The sequence below is a fragment of the Primulina eburnea genome, chromosome 11 (assembly GCF_022965805.1).
Source record: "Primulina eburnea isolate SZY01 chromosome 11, ASM2296580v1, whole genome shotgun sequence".
In the NCBI taxonomy this organism is placed as follows: Eukaryota; Viridiplantae; Streptophyta; class Magnoliopsida; order Lamiales; family Gesneriaceae; genus Primulina; species Primulina eburnea.
This window is the reverse complement of record NC_133111.1, coordinates 18,499,211-18,525,137: the sequence shown is the minus strand read 5'-3', so window position 1 is coordinate 18,525,137 and position 25,927 is coordinate 18,499,211. Positions and strand designations below refer to the sequence as shown.

At 37.5% G+C, this 25,927-nt stretch overlaps 1 protein-coding gene across 1 annotated transcript; it reads left to right on the top strand.

Annotated features, from left to right (window-relative positions):
• The first annotated feature begins 493 nt into the window (after positions 1 to 493).
• Positions 494 to 1,708, top strand: LOC140805443 (secreted RxLR effector protein 161-like). The gene is made up of 2 exons (XM_073161714.1): positions 494 to 829; positions 1,679 to 1,708. Exons 1-2 carry the CDS (start codon positions 494 to 496, stop codon positions 1,706 to 1,708), a joined length of 366 nt encoding a protein of 121 aa, XP_073017815.1.
• Positions 1,709 to 25,927: the final 24,219 nt, after the last annotated feature.

Here is a 25,927-nt window from a genome sequence, read left to right as displayed (position 1 = left end):
GGCAGATGGATGTAAAGAGAGCGTTCTTTAATGATAATAATAAGGAAGAGATTCACATGTCTAAACCTGAAAGATTCACATCATTAGGAAGTGAGCATGAAGTATGCAGACTTCAGATATCCATTTAAGAACTCAAACAGACATCAAGGAGCTAGAACCTCAGATTTGACAAGACTATCAAAGAGTTTGATTTTGCCAAAATTCCTGAAGAACCTTGTGTATACATGAAGGTCTCTCGGAGTGCAGTAACATTCCTGGCGCTTTATGTTGATGATATACTATTTATTGGGAATGATGTAGGGATGTTTCAATCAACTAATTATGGTTAGCTGGTAAATTATCCATGAATGATATGGGTGAAGCATCATATATATTAGGAATACAGATCTATAAGGATAGATCAAAGAGAATGATAGGGCTCACCCAATCCACGTATATCGATACCATACTGAGGAGATTCTCTATGGAGGAGTCCAAGAGATGATATATCCAAATGTCTAATGGTGTGACTATATCCAAGTCTATGTGCCCTAAGACTAATGAAGAGATAGAAACCATGAGCCGCATTCCGTATGCATCCGCCATAGGCAGTATTATGTATGGTATGATATATACTTGGCCTGATATTGCATTTGCACTGAGTGTTGCAGGCAGATATCAGTCGAATTCCGGTCCACTGCATTGGAAAGAAGTGAACGACATTCTTAAGTACTTGAGAAGAACTAAGAATTTGTTCTTGGTTTACGGGAGTGGAGAACTAAAAATGGAAGGCTATACTGATTATAGCTTTCAATCCAATGTGGATGATTCAAAATCGACCTCTGGATTTGTATTCAAGCTCAATGGTGGTACTGTCTCTTGGAAGAGCTCCAAACAAGACACCACATCGGATTCTACCACTGAGGCCAAATGCATAGCTGCATCGGTTGCAGCATAGGAAGGAGTTTGGATGAAGAATTTCATCCAAGAGTTGGGTAAAACATCCACTACTCGTTTTTCTTAAAAATTACTAGAATTTTTTTTCTTTTCATTTACCTCTCGGCCGAAAACAACTATAATAATATATTTATACTCTAAAAGTAAATTTGCACCACTTTAAAAATAAAACAACCAACTATATTTGAAAAATTTAAACAAGACGAATTCAAAACATAAAATCGTCAAACTTTTTACCAAATCTAAACTTAGCAATATTTCAAAATAAAGCTAACTCTAACAACCTGTCAAAAACAACTCAAAATCAATCATAAAATTCACAATAATCTTTAAAGTAAACTTTAAATCATAAGTGCGGAAAACTAACGCTGGTCCTTGAGTTATGCGCACCTTCAGTCCAGTAAGATCAACCATCAAGATCCTCAACTTCTATATCATGCTCACCTGCATCGATCACACCTAGTGAGCCTACTGACTTAGCAAATCATAAATATAATAACGAGTAATACATATACAATCACATGCAACAGTAAAAATACTTGATCACACCTAGTGAGCCTACTGACTTAGCAAATCATAAATATAATAACGAGTAATACATATACAATCACATGCAACAGTAAAAATACTTTTACGTAAGATAACATTTCATGAAGATGCATAAACTTAAGAATTTTATTTTTATCATAAAAATATTCCATTTCATCATATAGTTATAAGTTTTCCTTTTTATTGAATTCAGGTCGTTAATTGTGAATTTCATATTAGCTGAAGGTCGAAGGATCCATCTACGTGTAACCATAGTAATGGGCGGCGAAGACATCAGCGACACTCTCACCCATCAAATGAACATTGGCCTTGCATATCATCATATTATCGTATCATCGTATTAGTCCCAATTATTTCCGTTCCTTCAACAATTCACATTCTTATCACTTTATAAAATTAATGCATATAATAATCATTTTTCCTTAAAATCAAGCATGCAATGTATCTTTTGCAATTGCTCATCAGTAGACTGTCCCTCACGGATTCTATCTCTCAAAGTCGACTGTACTGTCAAGATAGCAAGATTAGGGGCCTCGCCCCTAGCATACATTGTAAGCTCAAATTGCTGAATCCCGGACTGTAGTGGTCTTTGAAGTTATAATTGAGTAATAACTGTTGTCTTTCGACTCAATGCATCCGCCACTACATTAGTTTTTCTCGGATGGTAGCTAATATCACAGTCGTAGTCTTTCACCAACTCTAACCATCTTCGTTGTCTCATATTCAATTCTTTTTGTGTAAATAAGTATTTCAAACTTTTATGGTCGGTGAAAATCTTGCACTTCTCTCCATACAAATAATTTGTCAAAATCTTCAGTACAAATACCACTGCTGCTAGCATAAGATCATGAGTGGGGTAATGTTTCTCGTGAACCTTCAACTGTCTCGATGCATAGGCTATAACTCGGTCATTTTGTATCAGAACTGCACCCAAACCAAATATCGAAGCGTTGGTATAAAGAACATACTCTCCTTTCCCCGATGGCATCGATAAAAATACGTTGAAATCAAAACTTGCTTCAACTTGTCAAAACTATCTTGGCACTCGGATCCCCATATAAACTTTGCATTATTCTTTGTCAAGGCGGTCATGGATACCGCAATAGATGAGAATCCTTGAATAAACATTCTATAATAGCCAGCTTGTCCCAAGAAACTTCGGATCTCAGTTACGCTCTTCGGTACTGGCCATCTTTCACTGCCTAAACTTTACTCGGATCAACCTCCACTCCATCACTAGAATTGATTTGACCTAAGAATGCCACTATATCAAGCCATAACTCACACTTGCTGAACTTTGCATATAATTTCCTATCTTGCAGTTCTATCCTAAAATGTCGACTATGCTCCTCTTTACCTTCGAATAGATCAAAATATCATCGATGAAACCTATAACAAACTGATCCAGATATGGATGAAATACGCGATTCATGATATCCATGAAGATCGTTGGCGCATTGGTCAACCCAAATGGCATGACCATAAACTCATAGTGCCCATAACGAGTCCTAAAAGCATTCTTGTGAACGTCGGACTCTTTCACTTTCAACTGATGGTATACAGAACGAAAATAAATATTTGAGAACTAATAACTGACAATATTTGTCTCTTCAGTTCATCCTCTCTTATTCCTTCATCAATCTAGCTGCTTCCCCTTTTTTATCAAGCACATCGACTTTGAGAGATAGAATTCTAACATTAGCTGCAATATCTTTGACAGCAGTCAATACAATGGTTTGCAGCAAGTCGATTTTCTTTGAGACAAATGTCTCCATAGATTCTACTCGCTTGCTGATTGAGTCTTGAGTAAAGGAGAGAATCTCAGCTAAGCCTATGTTCTTTTTAAGCTTCTCGATAAAAAGGAGATAGGGGTCACAATTGTTTGAATTGATTTCAATTTCCCTATGTTGAATTCACTGGAGGAGTTCAACTTTAGAGAGTGAGAAAGTTGAGTGATTTTGAAACTCCTTTATTTCTTGCATTATCTTTGACATATTGAGCTAAATGTTCTGAGTTTCTTCGAGTACCAAATCCATGTCTGAGGATGGATGAGGAGATACTGGTCCAGACGGCCATGGTTCTTGCTCCTTGGTAGATTGATTAAATATCACCAAAGTCCGGTCAGAAACCTCTGTTTCAGCATGAAAAATGTCTTGTATACTAACTTCTTGTTGAATGGTAGGAGAAGAGGTTGATTTGGAGCAGCAGATGGACTATCCTGCTGAATAAGTTGATGTTCTGTGGTAGTTTCGGTTTGAGGGTCAGTGACTGGTGATTCTGATATTTGGTCAACTGAAACTTGCTGCGGTTCGTCAACATGCAACTGAGCCTCCTCAATGTCAACATTTTCTACATTAGGCTCAACAGGTGAGTGAAATGGCACATCAGTTTGAACATCTGTAGCTTCTTGTTCTGATGGGTGATCAACTGATTCAGTTGAAGGCACATTTGTTTGAAGTTCTTGGGCGATTGACTGAATGATCTCATCGTTATTAGCAAGTGTCAAGTCAGCGTCCGAGTATAATTGAGGATCAGCAGCAGAAGAATATGGTGGCACATCCTGAATTGGCTCTATTGTTGTAGCAGCATCTTGTTCTAGGGATGGTTCTTTGTGCTGAGGTGGGGGTTCATCTTTTCATCTTTGGAAAAACTTTCATAATTGAATAATTCCTGATCCATTTCCAAAAACTTTATCTGTGATTGCAGAGCAATAAGATCTGTGTCCAACTGAGTAAGCACAACTCGATTATTATAAGCAGTTGGACTTGTAGGAATGTAGTTGCTTTTGAGCTTCTCAATCAGTTGACCCAACTTTTTGGCTCTAATTTGATCAAAGAAATAATTCTTTCTCCCAGTGCTTGAACAATGGTAGCAGCTTTGACCATTTTGAGAACATCTGCTTCCAATTTGATGAATATATTCAGTTTAGACTTCTTTTTCAACTGTTTGGCAAAGCGTGAGTTCTGAAACTCGTCCAAGCATTATAAACTTTCAGTTTGGATTCAGCAAATGCGTTGACCTGTTCCCAGATAAGGTCAATGTGAGTTTGAATTGAATTTGATGGCCTGGGCTCTTTGATCAACTTGCCCTTTCCTTTCTCATCAGAGAGAATGTGCGGAATGTTCAATCCAGAGTGAGTAGCATCCACTCGTTCCTGAATTTTGATTCTTTTGGGTCGAGCAGGAGCAATGATTGTAGGTCGATTGGTATTGATCAAAAGAGCTGAAACTTGTTGATTCCTTCTTTTTACCAGCTGCAGTGACGACCTTTTTGGATGGATCATTTGGTGGAGGTAAATGATCTTTAGCTGAAACATCAGCTGGAATAGCTTTCAAAGGAATATCCTGAATAGCCTGTTGAGCATCTGATTGCTTCAATCTATCAGCTGGGGAAGATGCCAACATTGCTACTGGCTTGGTTTTCTGTGTCCTTCGTTTCTTTGTTATCAACTGAAAAGGTGTTTCCTCAGAATCTGATTAACTGACAATAAGTTTTCTCTTGATTGTTTTCAGTTGAGGCAAAGTTCTTCCTTTATTGACTGATTTGGGAACATTCTACTGCGTCCCAATCTCCTTTTTGATCTTTACAAACTGATCAGGTGAAATGTTCAGTTTATTCTTTGGTGGCTGAACATTCTTGGCGTTGAAGACTTTGAATTTGATGATCTCTCTGAATCATCACCCAACAGTCCTTTGACTTTCATCAAATAACTTAGTTGTACTGTGAATCCTTTGGACTGCTTGGTAGATTGAAACATATTCTTCAAGATATTGAAGATAAGGTGCTTCCAGTTCAGTCTTCGAGCAGCCATAATAACAATAATGGCTTGAAATTTCTCCAAGGTGAGTGCAGCAAATGATCCTGCCTTTGCCAATAGCCCCTTGGCTACAATATCAACCAGCAACTGAACTTCGTGCTTCAATTCCTTCTTTGTATCGAAAACTTTGATTTTCTGTCCATCAGCAGAAATTAGAGTTTTCATCTCTTCGACATCAGATGACTTTACTTCAGCAAGGTTTGACAGCCCATCAGAAGGCAATAAGAACATTTTCCAAACGATTCTTCAGAAATGGTCAAAAACTGACTATTGACAGTAGTGATGATGCTTCCATCAGAATTTATATTCCCATTAGAGTAGAAATCCTGAAGTTCTTTTGTGTAGATCTCCTGTGAAGATTGCCGAAAAAATGTCCTCAGCCCAGCTGATTCTAGCTTTAGAAAGATGTTTTTCACATCGGCCTCTCCGACTGATAGAACTGATTCAAAATTGATAGCCATAGCATTCAACATGTGAGCGAGAATTTGATTTGTCATTAGAACTGAATGATTTCCCACGAAAAAGAAAGCTGTGTAAGAAAGAAAAAAACTGAAATGGAGCGGGCAAAGTACTTATGTACGTGACTGTTCGAATTATTGGACACGTGCCAGTCCAGAAAATTTTGAATAAAAACGTGTGTACGTGTGGTAAAATCGTGTTGAAAATACATGGATTATAAGTTACACGTTTCAACCTATCATTTGTTGAAAGATAGCATTTAATGCTTTGATAATCAGTCACGTCACTGATTTGGAATATAAAATGGTTAATTTGTTAACTTATCTGAGAAGATTAGTGAAATAATCAGCTGATCGATCAGTTCTGAAACTGTTTCTTTTCAGTTGAAGATTTACTAATTGTTGTCTTCTCAGTTAACCTTTTAAACAAATATTCCTCCTTAAAAATGCATATAAAGATTTCGAGAATTTAATCAAGACGAATTAAATTAAATCTTATGCTTAGTAGATTAATCGTCTGCCGTAATGACTTCATCCTTTCATCTTCCTTGACCCTAGGCTATATATAAGAATAGCTCGGTTAGTCTCAATCATATCAAAAATAACAACCAAAAGCTATAATGGCAGGTGCAAGTAGCTCGAAGACTCCAGATATGGACAAGCTTTTATGAACTCAGCTCTTGAGAAAAGAAAAACTGATATGGAAGATAAAGTCTTCCACAAAATCCTTCGATACTGGGAGGAGCTTCAAGGACTCCAGTTTCTCCAGGAGTGTGGAATGGCTACCACCCCCAAACTGGTGGCAAAACTGAAGAAATATCGGGAGCGCTTGCGTGCTGCTGATACAATGGACATCTTCGAAGATGAATGTGTCTACCAACTAATGCTCCAGAAGGAAAGGAAGAATCTAGAGCGTATAGCTGACTCAGATATCTTCCTTAAGACTTCCACATGAGTTTTAATCCGTTGGTTGACCAAGTGATGGTCTTCTGTTGAAGAAGAATATTTCGATGTACTCCGTGCTTATTTCTTTAAATGAATAAAATAAATATCTAGTTTATCTTTGTCTTTTATCGTCCTGCAAGAATTAGTCTCAACAGTTGATAAGTAAATCACGAACTGAACATAATAACTGACTAAAGATTAACTGACATCAGATGAAATTCAAATGGATAAAAGACGAACTGAATGAACAGTAATAGACAATAGAACTGATTAAGATAAATCAATTAATCCAAGCATATCGCGAAAGTGAGAAAACTTAGTCTCGGGCAATGGTTTGGTGAAGATGTCAGCTGCTTGTTGTTCAGTTGAGACATATTCCAGTCTTATGTCTTTCTTCAAAGCATGATCTCTGATAAAGTGATGCCTGACAACTATATGTTTGGTCCTTGAGTGAAGAACTGGATTGTAGGTAATAGCAATCATGCTTGTATTGTCATAGAATATGGGCGATTCCTTGGCAAAAACTCCATAGTATTTCAGTTGTTGCTGAATCCAGAGCAGTTGAGCATAGCAACTCCCAGCAGCAAGATATTCTGCTTCAGCTGTGGAAGTAGCAATGGATGTCTACTTTTTGCTGAACCAAGGGATCATTTTGTCTCCTAGAAACTGACATGATCCACTTGTACATTTGATCAAGCCTACATCCTGCATAATTTGCATCTGAATATCTAACTAGATTGACAGAGAAGTCTTTAGAATACCATAACTCAACATTTTGTGTGCCCTTAAGAAATTTTAAAATACGTTTGGCAGCTGAAAAATGTGATTGCTTAGGGTTTGCCTGAAATCTAGCACACATATAGACAGTAATACAATATCAGGACGACTAGCAGTTAGGTATAATAATGAACCTATTAAACCTCTGTAAGTGTCACCTCAACTGATATTCCCCTTGATCAGTGTCCAGTTTCACTGATGAGCTCATAGGAGTACTTGCAGCTCAACACGATTCCATGCCAAATTTCTTCAGCAACTCCTTTGTGTATCTACTTTGATTAATAAAAATGTCTTTCTCGAGTTGCTTCACTTGTAGTCCAAGAAAAAATATCAGTTCACCCATCATGCTCATTTCAAATTTCTCCTGCATCAACTTAGCAAATTTCTCGCATAATTTGGGGTTAGTTGTGACCCAAATATGATGTCATCAACATAAATTTGATCAAGTAAAATATGATCATCCTTTGAAAATTTGAACAATGTCTTATAAACTGATCCAGCAGAAAAATCGCTCTCAGTTAGAAATTTTGAAATAGTTTCATACCAAGCTCTTGGAGCTTGTTTAAAACCATATAAGGCTTTGTTCAAAATGGTAGACATGATCAAGAAAATGATGATTGATAAAACCTAGAGGTTGTTCAACGTAGACTTCTTCTTGCAACTGACCATTCAGGAATGCACTATTTACATCCATCTGGTAGACTTTGAAGTTCTTGAATGATGCATAAGCAAGGAATATTCTGATAGCTTCCAATCTTGCAACTGGTGCATATGTTTCATCATAATCAATTCCATCTTCTTGCATATAACCTTGTGCTACCAGTCTCGCCTTGTTGTGCACAACTGAACCATCTTCGTTCAGTTTATTCCTGTACACCCATTTTGTACCTATAAAAGTTTTTGAAACTGGTCTTGGAAATAGGTTACAGATATTGTTATGGGTAAAATGATTCAGCTCCTCTTGCATTGCATTTGTCCAGTTTGGATCAGCAAGAGCTTCATCAGTTATCTTCGGTTCCAATTGCGATACGAAAGCTGAATGAAAAAATAAATTGAGCATTTGATTCCTTGTTTTTACCGGATCAGATGGATTACCTATCAACAATTCTAGAGGATGTGATTTCTTCCATCTAAGTTCAGTGTTTGTTGCTTTTGTATCAGCAACTACTTCTGTAGGCAACTGAATGTTTTCAGCTTCGGTTGGAGCTGTTTCAGTTGGTAACTGAATATCATTTGTTTGCTCTACCAACTGACTTTCAGGAACTACATCCTGCTCAATCGATTGATCCACAATTTCAGGTTCAGATGTTTGAAGGATATTTCGATTGATATGATTTTCTTCTAATGATCATCCTACAAACTGATATCTGTAAATCGATCAACTGGATCAGTTGGCTTATCAGTTAGTATAGTTTCATCAACATGTATATTTTCTTCAACATTTAATGTGCTTTCGTTAAAAACTCTATAAGCTTTGGTAACTGACGAATATCCCAGAAATATTCCCTCTGCAGATTTAGCATCAAAGGCTTTTAAATGGTTTTGGCCATTTCAAGAATAAAACATCTGCAGCCGAATATTTTGAAGTAAGAAACCACACTTTTTGTCCATGCTAGATCTCATAAGGTGTTTTCAAATGATTTTTTTAATCATCGATCTATTCTGAGTACAACACGCATTGTTTACTGCCTCTGCCCAAAACCTTTGAGAAATACCAGAGTCAGCAAGCATTGTTCTAGCAGCTTCTTTAAGGGTTCGATTTCTCCTCTCAGCTACACCATTTTGCTGAGGAGTTCTAGCTGCTGAGAGCTCATGCTTAATTCCAGCATTTTCTAAAAAATTTGAAAGAATTTGATTGACGAATTCAGTTCCTCGATCGGATCTGATTTTTATCAATTCCAACTAATTTCTCATTTAATATTCTTTTTAAAAGCTTGATCAGTTGTGCAGTAGTTTGGTCTTTGGATTTGAGAAAAATAACCCAAGTAATTTTGGAAAATCATCTACAACCATCAAGGTGCATTTCATTCTCCCTAAGCTCATGACTGGTATTGGACCAAATAAATCCATATGTAACAGTTCTAAGCATCAAGAAGAAGATTTACAGCCCTTGTTTTTAAAAGAAGATTTAATTTGTTTACCGAACTGACATGCTGAGCAAATTTTATCTTTGGTAAAATCCATTTTGGGCAAAACAGTGACAAGATCGTGATTACTCAGATATGCAATAGATTTAAAGTTCAGGTGGTTTATTCTCTTATGCCACAACAAGTTTTTAGAAGTTTTTGAAGCAATAAAACATACTGGTGCATAAGGTTGATTATTCCAACTGACTTTGTAAGTGTTTCCACACCGTTTGCCAGTTAGTATAACCTCATCAATTGCATCTCTGACTGTCAAACTGAACTGAGAATCCATTGTCGCATAACTGACTGATGCTAATCAGATTATACTTGAGATTCTAAACTAATAAAACATCATTAATGATAAAGTTACCATGGATAAGCTTACCCTTACCCACAGTTTTACCTTTGGAATTATCTCCGAAACTGATGTTTGGTCCAGTGTATTTGATCAGTTGAGATAACAAGTTTGCATCTCCTGTCATGTGTAGTGAGCATCCACTATCCAAGTACCAGATAGATTCCTTGCTTGTACCTGTTACCTGCAATCACACACAAAATATAATTTTGGTACCCTTTTCTATTTGGGTCCAAAACTGATTAGTCTTTTAGGAACCCAAACTTGTATTAGTCTGACTGACTGTCCAGTTGCTGTATTCCAGATGGTCTTTCTCGATTTGTGTGTGCTTGGTGTGTAGTGTGCAGATGAGACAACATGTGATTTAGCTTTGTTAAACTGATTGTTCAGCCGATATCTTTTCAGAACTGGCTTGTTATAGTAATTGGAGTAGCCATTTGAATAATTCATGCTGAATCTTTTTGGCGACTGACTGCGTGAGTCAGTGGAAACTTTTGGGCTATAACCAATACCATATCTTCTAGCCTTGTTCTTACTTTCAGTAGGTTGTTCAACCAGTTTACTTGGCTCGGTTTTTTCTTGTACCACAACTGATTTGACAAAGTGAATGTATTTCCCTTTATCCATATTCAGTTTTGGTCAAGTATCATTGGAAGACATTTCATCTTGGTTACTGAACCCTAAACCAGTTTTATCAGTAACTGATTTCTGAGAGTTCTGTATTTCAGTTAATGCAACAGATTATTTGTTCCAAGCCTGAATAAGCTCAGTTTGCTTTGAATTTTCAAGCATCAACTTCTGAATCATTGATTGATTCCTGCTTCTTTCAGCATTGAGCTCAGCAATCTCCCTTTTTAGACTCAACTCATCAACTGATTCATCAGTTTTAATTTTATTGTCTATGGGATCAGTTTGCCTCGTTCTGGCCTTTTCAAAAGATAAGGCAAGCTTGTGGTACTCATTAACCATGTCATGAAGAGTTGAAATAAGTTCTTCTCTAGTGAAATCAGTTGAGGTAAAGTCAAATACCTGTTGAATGCTTGACTCCACTTCTGTATCACCATCCATTAGACACTTCACTTCCTCTTCACCATCACTGGAGCTGCATGAGGTTTCTGGCTCTGACACTTCGCTGTCAGATTCTGCCCATTTTGATTTACTTTCTTCAGCTAAGATCACCTCATGCTTCTTCCTGAAAGACTTCTTATCATCCTTGGGTCTCTTCTTGTGATAATATGACTTCTTCTTTCTTTCAGTTGAGCCTTGACTGTCCTTTTTAGGTTTGGGACAGTCAACAATGAAATGACCGGATTCGCCACAGTTGTAGCAAGCATTTCATTCCTCTTTAGAATTGTTTCTCTGACAATGCTTCTGGAAGTTCCCTTGAATTTTCCTCATGAACCTTACAAATTTTTTGATGGACAATGACATGGCATCATTGCTTAGTTGATCAGCAACCTTCTCGACTAAACCAGTTGGTTTTGTTCTGATAGCAGCTAAGGCAGTTGTTGCTGCTGAAGTAGAAGGATCTCCTTCTCGAGTTTGCAGCTCAAACTCATAGGCCTTCAGATCAGCAAATAGGTCATGAAGCTCAACCTTGTTTAGATCCTTGAATTCCCTCATTGCCATGGTCTTAACGTCTCACTCCTTGAGAAGATCTCTGATCACCTTTAAGGCAACTTCTTTTTTGGTATGCACTTTTCCAAGTGCATTTACTTCATTGACGATATAGCTGACTCTTTCATCATACTCATGCATCGATTCGCCAGTTCTCATCTTGATATTATTAAACTTCTGAACAGCAACAGAAATTTTATTCTCTTTGGTTTGTTCATTTCCTTCACAAAGCTAGATTAGCTTTTCCCAAATTTCTTTAGCTGTCTTACACATTTTGATCTTGCTGAAAGTTATTTTATCAAGCGTTTTGTACAGTATATCCTTTGCCACATTGTCCAAATTTGCTTTTCTTTTGTCCTCAGCAGTCCATTCATGTCTGGGCTTTTCAATTCTATGAGGTGCCCCATCGGTGATTGCAACTGTTGTGTTGGCTTGTAGAATCTTCATTGGTCCGTCAGTGATGACGTACCACATGTCATCGTCTTGTGCAGCTAAGTGAGCCTGTATCTTGATTTTCCAATCATCGGAGTCTTCTCTGGAAAAATTTGGGATCTTGTTAAAGGAAGACATAATGAATAGTTTGAGTAGAAATATTCTGAGACGAGATACAATTGCTCTGATACCACTTGAAAGGATCAGTTAAAAGTTGATAATTGTTTAGATGGGGGGGTTGAATAAACACTCACGGATTATATATATATTTCGAATACTGGGCTCAATTTAGTGACAAAATGACTCTCGGTATCTCGTCAGTCGATAACAATCAGTTTAACTGAAAAATAGTTGCGGAAATAAACTGACTGAAAGATAGAATAACTGATAGTAACTGAAATAAAGTGAACACTATTTGTTTCTGGACGTTCAGAGAATAAAATAACTCCTATGTCACCCCTTCTATCACGAAGATATGATTTTCACTAAAAGACTTTGATCGAATACAAACGTTGTACTGACCAACTTCAGTTTGGACTTAACACTGCCAAAACTGAAACTCTTAATTTACAAAAACTTTTACAGTGCGTAACTGAATATAACACAACTGAATGAATCTAACAAAGATTTCAAAGTACTAACAAGCTCGTAAATATAGCCTTGATTGCTACTGATATATCTGATAAGAGCGAGCTCCTGATATTTGAATACAAGTGGTGATTTTAGCAGAGTAACAGTAAACTTGAATTGAATAGTTGTTCGCGTTTTTTTTTCTCAGCTGCCCTCTTCACCTATTTATAGTGTAACGCCCGAAAATTTAAATGTCCACGCGAAGCACATGCATTTTAATTATTAAATTCTCTTGTATTTTAATTAAATGTTTTAATTAAATGAATTAATTATGTTGTGCATATTTACATGTTTTTAAAATATATTTTCTACATTGTTGCATTAAATTGTATTTTTAAAGGTTATTTGAGTTGCGATCGAGGAACGGAGACCGAGGGCCGAAAAATAAAAAAAGTTTTTATTGTTTAATTTTTTTTAATTATTTAAGATAAGGGTGATGCTTTTTATTATTTTTGAAAATAAGGGGTTTTGAGGTGATTTTATATGCATGGACGTAATTTTATCGATGTTGGATTTTTCATCAAAAATATGTACTTTTTGGCAACCCGGCTAATACATTCACAACGCATTTAAACTGTATTATTTTATTAAGTTAATTAAGCACTAATGGGCCTAAATTAACTACTTGGTGGGCTTAAGCCTAATTAGTAAATAATTAACTATTTAATACTCTAACCCTACCCTAAACCATGACACAATTCACGCCCACTTTTCAGAATTTTGTTCTCCCAAAACTCACTCAAACACACGACCACACAACACATCATATTTTGAAGAAAAATATCGAGAAAGCTCTACGGAGTTTCAAGCCAAGGTTGTCGTCGTTGTTCTTCGTAATCGTCAACGAGAAATCGTGCGTTTAAAACATGCCCTATATCATCCTAATTCATATCAGCCCTTTTAAAACATAAAAAAATGATTTTGGCATCAAAAACTCATTGTAACGCCCCGAAAATTTAAAGCTCCACGCGAACCACATGCATTTGAATTTTTAATTCTCCTGTATTTTAATTAAAAGTTTTAAGTGCATGAATTAATTATGTTGTGCATATTTACATGTTTAAAATATATTTTTCTACATTTTTGCATAAAAATGTATTTTTAAAGGTTATTCGAGTTGCGATCGAGGAACGGAGACCGATGGCTGAAGAATAGAAATGTTTTTATTGGTTATTTGTTTTTAATTATTTAAGATAAGGGTGATGCTTTTTATTATTTTTGAAAATAATAGGTTTTGAGGTGATTTTATATGCTGGGACGTAATTTTATCGATGTCGGATTTTTCATCAAAAATATGAACTCTTTGGCAACCAGGCTAATAAATTCACAAACGCATTTAAACTAAATTATTTTATTAAGTTAATTAAGCACTAATGGGCCTAAATTAACTACTTGGTGGGCTTAAGCCTAATTAGTAAATAATTAACTATTTAATACTCTAACCCTACCCTAAACCATGACACAATTCACGCCCACTTTTCAGAATTTTGTTCTCCCAAAACTCACTCAAACACACGACCACACAACACATCATATTTTGAAGAAAAATATCGAGAAAGCTTTACGGAGTTTCAAGCCAAGGTTGTCGTCGTTGTTCTTCGTAATCGTCAACGAGAAATCGTGCGTTTAAAACATGCCCTATATCATCCTAATTCATATCAGCCCTTTTAAAACATAAAAAAATGATTTTGGCATCAAAAACTCATTGTAACGCCCCGAAAATTTAAAGCTCCACGCGAACCACATGCATTTGAATTTTTAATTCTCCTGTATTTTAATTAAAAGTTTTAAGTGCATGAATTAATTATGTTGTGCATATTAACATGTTTAAAATATATTTTTCTACATTTTTGCATAAAAATGTATTTTTAAAGGTTATTCGAGTTGCGATCGAGGAACGGAGACCGATGGCTGAAAAATAGAAATGTTTTTATTGGTTATTTGTTTTTAATTATTTAAGATAAGGGTGATGCTTTTTATTATTTTTGAAAATAATAGGTTTTGAGGTGATTTTATATGCTGGGACGTAATTTTATCGATGTCGGATTTTTCATCAAAAATATGAACTCTTTGGCAACCAGGCTAATAAATTCACAAACGCATTTAAACTAAATTATTTTATTAAGTTAATTAAGCACTAATGGGCCTAAATTAACTACTTGGTGGGCTTAAGCCTAATTAATAAATAATTAACTATTTAATACTCTAACCCTACCCTAAACCATGACACAATTCATGCCCACTTTTCAGAATTTTTTTCTACCAAAACTCAGTCAAACACACGACCACACAACACATCATAGTTTGAAGAAATATCGAGAAAGCTCTAGGGAGTTTCAAGCCAAGGTTTTCATCGACATTGTTCGTAATCTTGAACGAGAAATCGTGCGTTTAAAACGCAAAGGCACGTCATAATTCTTCCTTTTCTCATCTATCACATCGTATTATCGTTTTAAATATCATGTGTATGAGAAGCATAAAGTTCTATGATTATTTTTGGAATATTGCATGCACACATCGGGAAACTTGAGTTTTTGATGCCAAAATCATGTTTTTATGTTGTAAAAGGGGCTGCCATGAATTAGGATGATTTAGGGCATGTTTTAAACGAATTTAAGGGCCTAGAATCATGCACAATATGCTGCACACACATAAGAACAAAGCTGGAACCGTATGAAACACACAAGAACAAGAACCGTAATTTTGTGTGATTGGTTTTGGTTCATGCAGCTCGATCACTAAGCATGGAGCAAGAGGGCTCGACCAGGTCTCTAGGGGGCCTACTTTTGGACAAGGTTCAGGGTCAGGAAGGGTCCTAGCATGGCTAGGACCCCTGGTGCGCAGCCTTGGAGGAGTCCCATGCAGCAGGGACTCCTCTCGCGTGATCTGTGATGACAGCAGCCAAGGGGCTCGCTGCTAGGGCTAGGTGGCTCAGGGAAGGTCTATCAGGGTCCAAGGGTCATGGGCAGTGGCTGGGCAAGGGGCTGGAGTGGCTAGGTCGCTGTTGGCTAGAGGAAACAATGGAAGCCGTGAGGGAGAGCAAGTCGTGCAGCTTGTGTTCTTTGGTTCAGGTGCTTTGGGCTTGGGGTTCTGGTGGCTGGGTTTGTCTGGGCTTGGTCTGCGCGTGGTCCAGGGACGGTTAGTGTCATGAGGGGTCGAGTGGTTAAGGCTTGGAGGTGTCCTAGTTGACAAGAGAACCTAATACACCAAGGATGCAAACTCATGCACACACATTCATACAGGTGGTCTACTGCCCAGCAAGTTTTGAGTGGGCCAGGGTTGGTTCTTCAGGCTGGGCTCGGTCAGGTGGGTTCCTAGATGGGTTGGCTAGGTTTTGGCTCAAGGTGGCTCAGGCGTGGCTCGAGTAAATTAGAAGATGACTCGTTGTGTTCTATAAGGTGTCAATTTCAAATTTAATTAGACTAAAATTGAATCCATGGGTCCACAGGAGTGGATCATGACTTGGAAGGGTAGAATAAATCTTAAAAATGAATTTGGCATCAAAATAACGAGTTTTGGATTTATTCGTGATTTAATTGCCGCACGAAACGCTAATTAACGAGTTAATTGAAACGCCTAGTTTTATGCTTTATAAAATTATGAAAAATTATATTTAATGTCAAATAATTATTAAAAGTATAATTCTTCAATTTTAGAATTTTATATTAAGAGTTAGTTTAATTCCTGATTATAACGCATTAATACGTCACATTTAAAAAATAAATTAAAAGTCATCAATTTAAGCCAAATAAAAATATGAGAAAATTCATGTAAGCTTAAATAATTATTTGGGACATGTTAGAGTCAAGAAATCAAGAAAGAAAGCGAAAAACGTAAAATGTAAGGTCCAAGGGTAAAACAGTCTTTTTAAACCTAAAAGATAGTAAACGTAATGGCAGTGCCCTATGAAACGCCTGTCTTTTTTTATTGCTTTAAAAGTACTAGAATTTTTTTATAAACAATTAATTTTTCGGCCATGTGCTTTTACCTCATGAAAATATTTTTATAAAATATTTCACCCTTTTAAAATAAAGCATCATCAATCTAGCATTTTTAAAATCAAGTGCACTAGTCATAAAATGAAATCATCAACTGTTTTATCATCCTAAAAAGCAATAAGTTTGAAAAGTACAGCTCATACTAAACCTCTCAAAAATCTCTCAAAAAGCATAAATAAATAGTCTTAAAGTATTTAACATTAATCATAAGTCATAATCGTAAATGCGGAAAAATTAAAAGGGCTGGTCCTCAGGTTGTGTGCGCCTTCAGTCCAGTCAAATCATCCGTCAAGACCTCCTTCAATCTCACCTGCATCCATCACACCTAGTGTAGTGACCCGTTCCAGAATCACCTACTAATCAAAAACTAAGCATGCAATTAACCTAATTAACAATAATCAGAGATAACAGCGGAAAAGTCAACAACACTACCGATTATACAACCCAATCGAAGTCTAGAATAACTCAAAAATAAAATATCCAATACAACCATATCGAATCAAAACAATACCGATAAACTAAACCAACCAGATACTCAACGTCCTCCTCCTGCTCCTCCTGAGCTGTCCAACCTGAGGCCTGCCCCGAGGGAATGGGGTGTCCAAGAATAAACAAAACCGAGGACGTGAGCGATAAGAACGCCCAGTACAAAAGTATGAGTATACAAACCTATATGAAATGCACATGCTATGATCATGATACCGGGGTAGTCAAGAAACAGGAGTCACAAAAGGATCTCAACAATGCTCAGTCTAGAGGCGCCAAGTGGATAGTGCCGCGCGGTCCAACCTCTGGGTCACTGCATCCACTACAAGACAGACGTGGACCTAAAATGTCCCGGACCACCGAAGCCCTCCCGACCCGTCGGCCACTGTGTACTCTCGGTGTCCATGCGTCCACAAGACAGGGCTGAGCGGCCCCAAGATATAGCTTATCTCGAAAGAGATACAGCTCAACAGCAAAGGCTATCTCGAAGAAGATACGGCTCAACATGAAATGCAACGTGCAGTAATAAACGTGACATAATAGCATGCATCATATGACATATAACAATGCACCACATACTCATGCAACACATATATGAATGTATACTCAACCAGGATATCTCGGATAGTACTTTCGTACATCTATCACAGCAATCCTAATCCACTGGAACCACCAGACAACAGGTCTAATCCAAGCCTATTCATCAAGTGAAAACCATCACTAAACTTATCTACCAGACTTAACTAGATAATCCTGAGATAAATACTGATAAAATTCCAAACCTTCGTCCGTCGCTAGCCCGCTGATGCCGCTAGCTCCCAACTAGAGCACAGCTCTGCTACAAGACCAGCAGCTCCCCGCTAGTGCCCAAATCTCGGAACAAGACTAGAACCTGTCAGAAACGACTGAAATGCTATGGAATTCTCTGAATTGGCGAGTCAAAATGAGGAAATCCGACCACTATTTATAGGCCATGTTCGGATCCTCCGAACACCACTTCGGAACGTCCGAACGCTACGTGTCCATTGGCTCTTGACAGCTCATGATCGGATCCTCCGATCGTACACTTCGGACCGTCCGAACATGCACGTGTCCAGCTGCTCTTGACACCTCATGATCGGATCCACCGAACCCACTTCGGACCTTCCGAACTCCCACGTGTCGATCAACTCTTGACACCTAATGATCGGATCCACCGAACTCACTTCGGACCTTACGAACTCTTCGGTGCTTCCGAACCATCTTCGGTCCGTCCGATCATGACTCGGTCAAAATTACACATTAAACCTTCTTAATCACCATAATCCGTTAATTACCCAATTTGGAATTCGGGCTACTACATTCTCCCCCCCTTAGAACGATTTCGTCCTCGAAATCAGGCTTAGAGAATGAACAAAACGAAAATAACAACATCATTACCCTCAAAATCTAAGGGACAACCCATCACTAGACGCTTAGCTAACCCCGAATGACCCATCGGAGTAGAAACAGAAAGAATGACGTCTAGAGAAACATGCGGTAACTTATGACGCTTAACAGATCGTCCTGGTCACCCCAACGACCTACACTCCCCTGACTACTCCCGTCACCAAAGTGGTCAGCCATTGCTACAACATAGAATAGGGAAACTAGTAAATTGGTCAACGGAAATCCCAAAACAGAATCTATATCCCAAAATCGTACGCATGCTCTGATACCATAAATGTAGTGACCCGTTCCAGAATCACCTACTAATCAAAAACTAAGCATGCAATTAACCTAATTAACAATAATCAGAGATAACAGCGGAAAAGTCAACAACACTACCGATTATACAACCCAATCGAAGTCTAGAATAACTCAAAAATAAAATATCCAATACAACCATATCGAATCAAAACAATACCGATAAACTAAACCAACCAGATACTCAACGTCCTCCTCCTGCTCCTCCTGAGCTGTCCAACCTGAGGCCTGCCCCGAGGGAATGGGGTGTCCAAGAATAAACAAAACCGAGGACGTGAGCGATAAGAACGCCCAGTACAAAAGTATGAGTATACAAACCTATATGAAATGCACATGCTATGATCATGATACCGGGGTAGTCAAGAAACAGGAGTCACAAAAGGATCTCAACAATGCTCAGTCTAGAGGCGCCAAGTGGATAGTGCCGCGCGGTCCAACCTCTGGGTCACTGCATCCACTACAAGACAGACGTGGACCTAAAATGTCCCGGACCACCGAAGCCCTCCCGACCCGTCGGCCACTGTGTACTCTCGGTGTCCATGCGTCCACAAGACAGGGCTGAGCGGCCCCAAGATATAGCTTATCTCGAAAGAGATACAGCTCAACAGCAAAGGCTATCTCGAAGAAGATACGGCTCAACATGAAATGCAACGTGCAGTAATAAACGTGACATAATAGCATGCATCATATGACATATAACAATGCACCACATACTCATGCAACACATATATGAATGTATACTCAACCAGGATATCTCGGATAGTACTTTCGTACCTCTATCACAGCAATCCTAATCCACTGGAACCACCAGACAACAGGTCTAATCCAAGCCTATTCATCAAGTGAAAACCATCACTAAACTTATCTACCAGACTTAACTAGATAATCCTGAGATAAATACTGATAAAATTCCAAACCTTCGTCCGTCGCTAGCCCGCTGATGCCGCTAGCTCCCAACTAGAGCACAGCTCTGCTACAAGACCAGCAGCTCCCCGCTAGTGCCCAAATCTCGGAACAAGACTAGAACCTGTCAGAAACGACTGAAATGCTATGGAATTCTCTGAATTGGCGAGTCAAAATGAGGAAATCCGACCACTATTTATAGGCCATGTTCGGATCCTCCGAACACCACTTCGGAACGTCCGAACGCTACGTGTCCATTGGCTCTTGACAGCTCATGATCGGATCCTCCGATCGTACACTTCGGACCGTCCGAACATGCACGTGTCCAGCTGCTCTTGACACCTCATGATCGGATCCACCGAACCCACTTCGGACCTTCCGAACTCCCACGTGTCGATCAACTCTTGACACCTAATGATCGGATCCACCGAACTCACTTCGGACCTTACGAACTCTTCGGTGCTTCCGAACCATCTTCGGTCCGTCCGATCATGACTCGGTCAAAATTACACATTAAACCTTCTTAATCACCATAATCCGTTAATTACCCAATTTGGAATTCGGGCTACTACACCTAGTGAGTCTAAAGACTCAAAACACCATCATCTTTATAGCAAGTAATACATAATACAGTCAACATATAAAAATGAAAAATTCTTGTACTTAAAATATCGTTTTCATGAAGATGCATAAATTTCAGACATGAACATTTTCGTAAATATTTTCATGATGCATAAACTTTAAGCATAAACATTTTCATGGCATACATCACATAAACCTTAACCTTTTTCCTTTTTCCTCAACATGACATAAACCTTTAACATGATCATGAACATTTTCCTTTTCCTTTTCTTTTTCTTTTTTTGAATTCAGATCGTTAATTGTGACTTTTCGGGCATGACATGAACATGAAAAAACGATGGATCCATCTACATGAAACCACAGTACTGGGCGGCGGGAACATCAGCGACACTCTCACCGGTCAACTTAGCCTTGACCTATCCTTTTTCGAATAGAAATACGATCTTCGGGGTTCTCTCTGTAGCCTTTTCCCACAAATGGGTTCCCTCGGGGGCCTTTTCCCCTCACGATAATCTCATTCTTACCGTTACCACAAACCATTACCACATAACCGTTACCACATATTCGCAATGATGAAAACACGATCGTCGGGCTCCCACTGGGACCGTCACCCTCACGATATCTCCAACATTAACGAATTAGTCCCTATTACTTCACTTCCTTCAACATTTAACATTCTAATCACTTTATAAAATCATGCATAACATAACATTTTCATTTTTTTTAAACCAAGCATGCAACATATCTTTTAAATACTAATTAACTACTAACTAGGCTTTAGGCCTATTAGGCCTTTAAATTAAGCCCAATAGTTTTAATTAGGATTCAAATAAAATAGTAGCAAAATTTATGTTTAATTAAATTTGTGAATTTATTAGCCGGGTTGCCAAAAAGCTCGTTTTTTAGTTGAAAAACCAACACCGATAAAATTTACGTCTCGGCGTATAAAATCACCTTAAAACCCCTTATTTTCAAAAATATAAAAAGCCTCTCAATCATATTTTAAATAATTAAAATTAATTATTTAATAAAAACATTTTACGTTTTTCAGCCCTCAGTCCCCGTTCCTCGATCGTCGATTGAATAGTCCTTAAAAATACAATTTTATGCATGATGATCATAATTAACATGTAAAAATGTATGTCACATAATCAAATAGCAATTTAAACCAGTTAATTACTCATTTTTCATTATTTTCTAGATTTGCATGCAGTTGGATTACGTCGTCTTAATTTTGGACCTTACACCCTAAATGATGTTTTTATGATATTATGATTATTTTTAAATGTAATATCCCGACCTTTTTGTCTTATTATAGTTTATAGTGTTATTTATGATTTATGGTGATAAGATATGGTTTTAAATATTTTAATGGTTATGGTGGAAATGATTATTGGTTATGGTTATGGTTATGGATATTGTGATGGTTGTAAATATTTATTGGAATGATTGTTATATGGTCATTGTTTATGGTTATTGTTTTGGAATCATGTTCATAGTTGTTGATGATTATGGAAGTGGATGGGTAGAATAGAAAGTTGATCTTATGCCAAATAGGAAATGGAAGTTTAGAAACGGTATGAAAAATGTGGCAGTAGTTGTTGTTTTTAGCATAATGTTTTGTATATTGATCCAATTGATGTTAGGCCACTTTCATTGGAAAGATAAGATATAAGGCTATAACTTTTATGTTTTGAGTTTGGTTCAAATCAGTAGGGAAGACGAGCCAAAAGTTGCCCAAAGTGTGTCATGCGTATCGTTGCTTCTGTATTGACACATGTTGGGATATTGAGCATAATGTTTTACTCAGACCTCCATATGACCTGAACTTTGGGGAGATTGAAGAAAACACATAGGGCTACAACTTTCATGTTTACCACTTTTCCAGATTATGAAGGGAAGAGTCGTTTCGGAAGCGATCTTTGTTCGAGCTGTGCGCAGAGCACTGTTGTGGAGTGCAGATGGAGCGCCTAGGCGCTGCCAAGCAGCGCCGCAGCGCTGCCAGGGCCGTAACCTTGGCGCCTAGGCGCTGCCAGGCAGCGCCGCGGCGCTCCCAGCGCCGCGGCGCAAGACATGCGAAATTGTTTTTTTTAAAACAAGTTTTTAAGGGATTGAAGGCTTATAACATGGTTCTAGAGGCTTCTACTTCATCCTAACCTTCTCCCTTTTCCTTAAAATTGATTCATGCCATTTTCTCTCTAGTTTCTCTTCTTCAATCTCTACACAAAGTGCAAGGATTTTAGTTGTATTTTTAGTGGTTTCTACCTATTTCTCCAAGTTACCAGGTAAGGGTTCTATTATTTTGGAGTTAAGTAGGGTTTGGATAATTGAAGGGTTAAGTTGAATTGATGAATTTCTTAGAGTAATGTTGATGATTGTTGGTTATTATTGTGTTGATGTTTGTAGGAATCATTCAAGTTTATCATAGCCACCATATTGTTGGATTGGTTGTAAGTAGAAGCTTTTCCTTCTAATGCTCACATGATATATATGTATATAAGCCATGTTTATTGATGTCTAGCTCATTCTATTGTTAGATTATTGATGTATGTATTGTTATTTGTTCATTGAGCCAAGAATATCATTTAATTCATTGATAAGGAGCTAGTACTCTATTGTTGCTTACCAAGTGTTTGCTAAAATGTCCCAATGAAGTTTCCTATGATTAAAGCCAATGAATGATAGTAATTCATGCATGTCATTGGCCAATCACATGATTATGAGTATCTCTCACAGTTTTGATATATTTATATATCAAAGAGGTACTATCCACAGGTCACAGGTCACAGAACTATCATTTCCTTTCCTTTAATTCATGCCATGAAATACCATCTACATTGCTTTGCTACCTATTGTTCATTGAAGATGGTATTATTCATTGTTCATTGCTATTGATTTATCGTCCATTGTCATTGCTTTATTGTTTATTGACATTACGATTGCGATATCTATATTTCAAACCAACCACATGTATATGTACTTGTTACGTATAGCTTTCTGCTTACTGAGTTTTATCTCATTCCAGTTAATATCATGTGATGCAGGTGACAAAAAGAATTGAAGCGGATCGTCCAAGGGGAAGAAGTCATATAAAAGCCTATGGGAAAGACTTTTGATCATGTCACTTTTATTCTATTTTGGGTGAACATGAGAAGTTTAAATATTGTCATATTTTGTAAATGAATTATGGGATAAAACTTATGTTAGTTTGTGGATTTCTTTTGGGATACTACAAAAGTTAATGTTTATGTTAAATAATTTTTGAAAATGCTTTTGATGAAAATGGTTTATTGTTCTTTCCCGTGTAATTTTAAATGCTTCCGCGCATGTTTTTATTTTTAAATTTCAATGTCATGAGAGGGGGTTGTTTCATTAAATGTTTATGATTAAATTATGATTTTTAAATGTCTATGGGATTTTTATGAATTAAGGAAGATATTTAAAAGACATGTTGCATGCTTGGTTTCAAAAACAAAATTATATGTAATGCATGATTTTTATAAAGTGATGAGAATAAGAAATGTTGAAGGAAGTAAAGTAATTGTGATTATTACGTGGTTACATTGGAGATAGGGTTATGGTCCTAGTGAGAGCCAGACGATCGTACTTATATTGTTACCATTGAGGATATGAAGATATGAGGTTTGAGGTAAGAATAGGAATATCGTGAGGGGAGAAGAACCCAGAGGGAGCCCACTTATGGGAAAAGGCCCCAAAGGGAGCCCCGAAGAACGTATTTCTATTCGAAAGAGCATAGGCCAAGGCTCAGTTGACCGGTGAGAGTGTCGCTGATGTCCCCGTCGCCTAGTACTGTGGTTTAATGTAGATGGATCCATTGATTTTTGAGGTTTATGTCATGTTGAGGAAAGTCACAATTAACTATCTAAATTCAACAAAAGGAAAAGGGAAAAAGGTTTATGATCATGAAAAATGTTTTATGTTATGTCATGTTGAGGAAAAGGAAAAAGTAAAAGTTTATGTTTGCATGTCATGAAAAAGTTATTTTTATGTAAAAGTATTTTCACTGTTGTATGTGATTTTACACGTATTATTTGTTATAAATATTAAGGTGTGTTGATTCTTTAGACTCACCAGGTGTGATGGATGCAGGTGAGTTTGAGGGAGGACTTGATGGGTGATTTTGCTGAACTGTCGGTGCACACAACCCAAGGACCAGCGCTTCAACTTTTTCTGTATTTACGATTTATGATTCATGATTTACGTTAAAGATTTTAACTCATTCTGTCCGAGAGTAGAGCTTTAGAAATCTCGGCGCCCGAGCGGTAAAATTTTACCGCCCGAGCGCCACCCCACTGTCGAGAAATTATTATTTTTTAGTCCGGTGCCCGAGCGGTAATTTCTTTTTGCCCGAGCTCCACTCCTTCTGTCCGAGTGTTTGGCTTTCACTTTTTTTTTTCAAATTCAAATAGTTAATTTATTTCTTTTATGTTCGGGAAATGTTCACACGTCATCTTAAAGTGTTTTTCGGGGTTTGATGTCATGGTTAGTGCGATTAAACGAGATCAAGTCCCGAACGATCTAGAATGTCATAAGCTAATTAGTTGATTTCGGTGGTGAGAAAGAATACCTACGTCTAAGTTATGCAAGTTAAGTGTTGAAATTCATGTTATCATTTGCAGCAGTGGCCCCAAGCAAAATCCAACAAATCCCTCAACGCCAAGTAAGTATGTTCGACATACAAAGAAAATATTTCAAGTTTTTGAGGTATGCTAAATGTCTTATGACCAATTTATGTATGGGATTTGAAACCGGTAAATCATGACCAGGGACCAATCCACACTATTAAAGTATGAACATGTTTAGATCAAGATTGGAAAGCGTTAAAGCAAGAACGGGGACCAATCCACCCGTTAAAGCATGAACGGGGATCTCATGTATGTGGCAGTGGATCTTCCCTGTCAGCCCAGTACTGTGGTTTAGTCTTATCAGGAAATTTATGCTATGGGTCACTTGCTTTGAAACATGCCTCTACGCAAAATTATGAAGTTTATGTATGTTCAAGTATGTATAAGTATGCAAGCATGTTTAAATGAAATTTCACGTTATGACACGTCTATGTTATATATGTATGTTCAAGTTTAATGGAGAGTTCAAGTTTCAAGTATGTACTCTCTATTTTGAAGTTGCGTGGTTTTATTATGTATTACTCGTTACTTCTAGTTTATACGTGTTAAGTCTTTAGACTCACTAGACTTGATCGATGCAGGTGAGAATGATTTTGAGGAGACTAGGGGTGGGGACCAAGGAGCAGGCTTGGACTGAGCAGGAGGTTAGACCCGAGGACCGCCCAAGTTTTTAAGTATTTATGAAATGTCAAATAATCTAATTTCACGCTACTGGTTATGAGATTTTAAACAAATACTTTTGTCAAACTTTATTTTTAAATCTTTGTTGTATCTACTTTTGAGATATACGGTTTACTTTATCGAATTTGAAGTTTGACTACTCATTTAAGAAAATTTTTAAATTTTTCGCAAATTTTAAGTAGGAAAAAGTACGGTACGTTACAGTTGGTATCAGAGTGGTGTTCTTGTAAAGGGTTATGCCTGCTGCCAGTTGTAAGAAGCTCA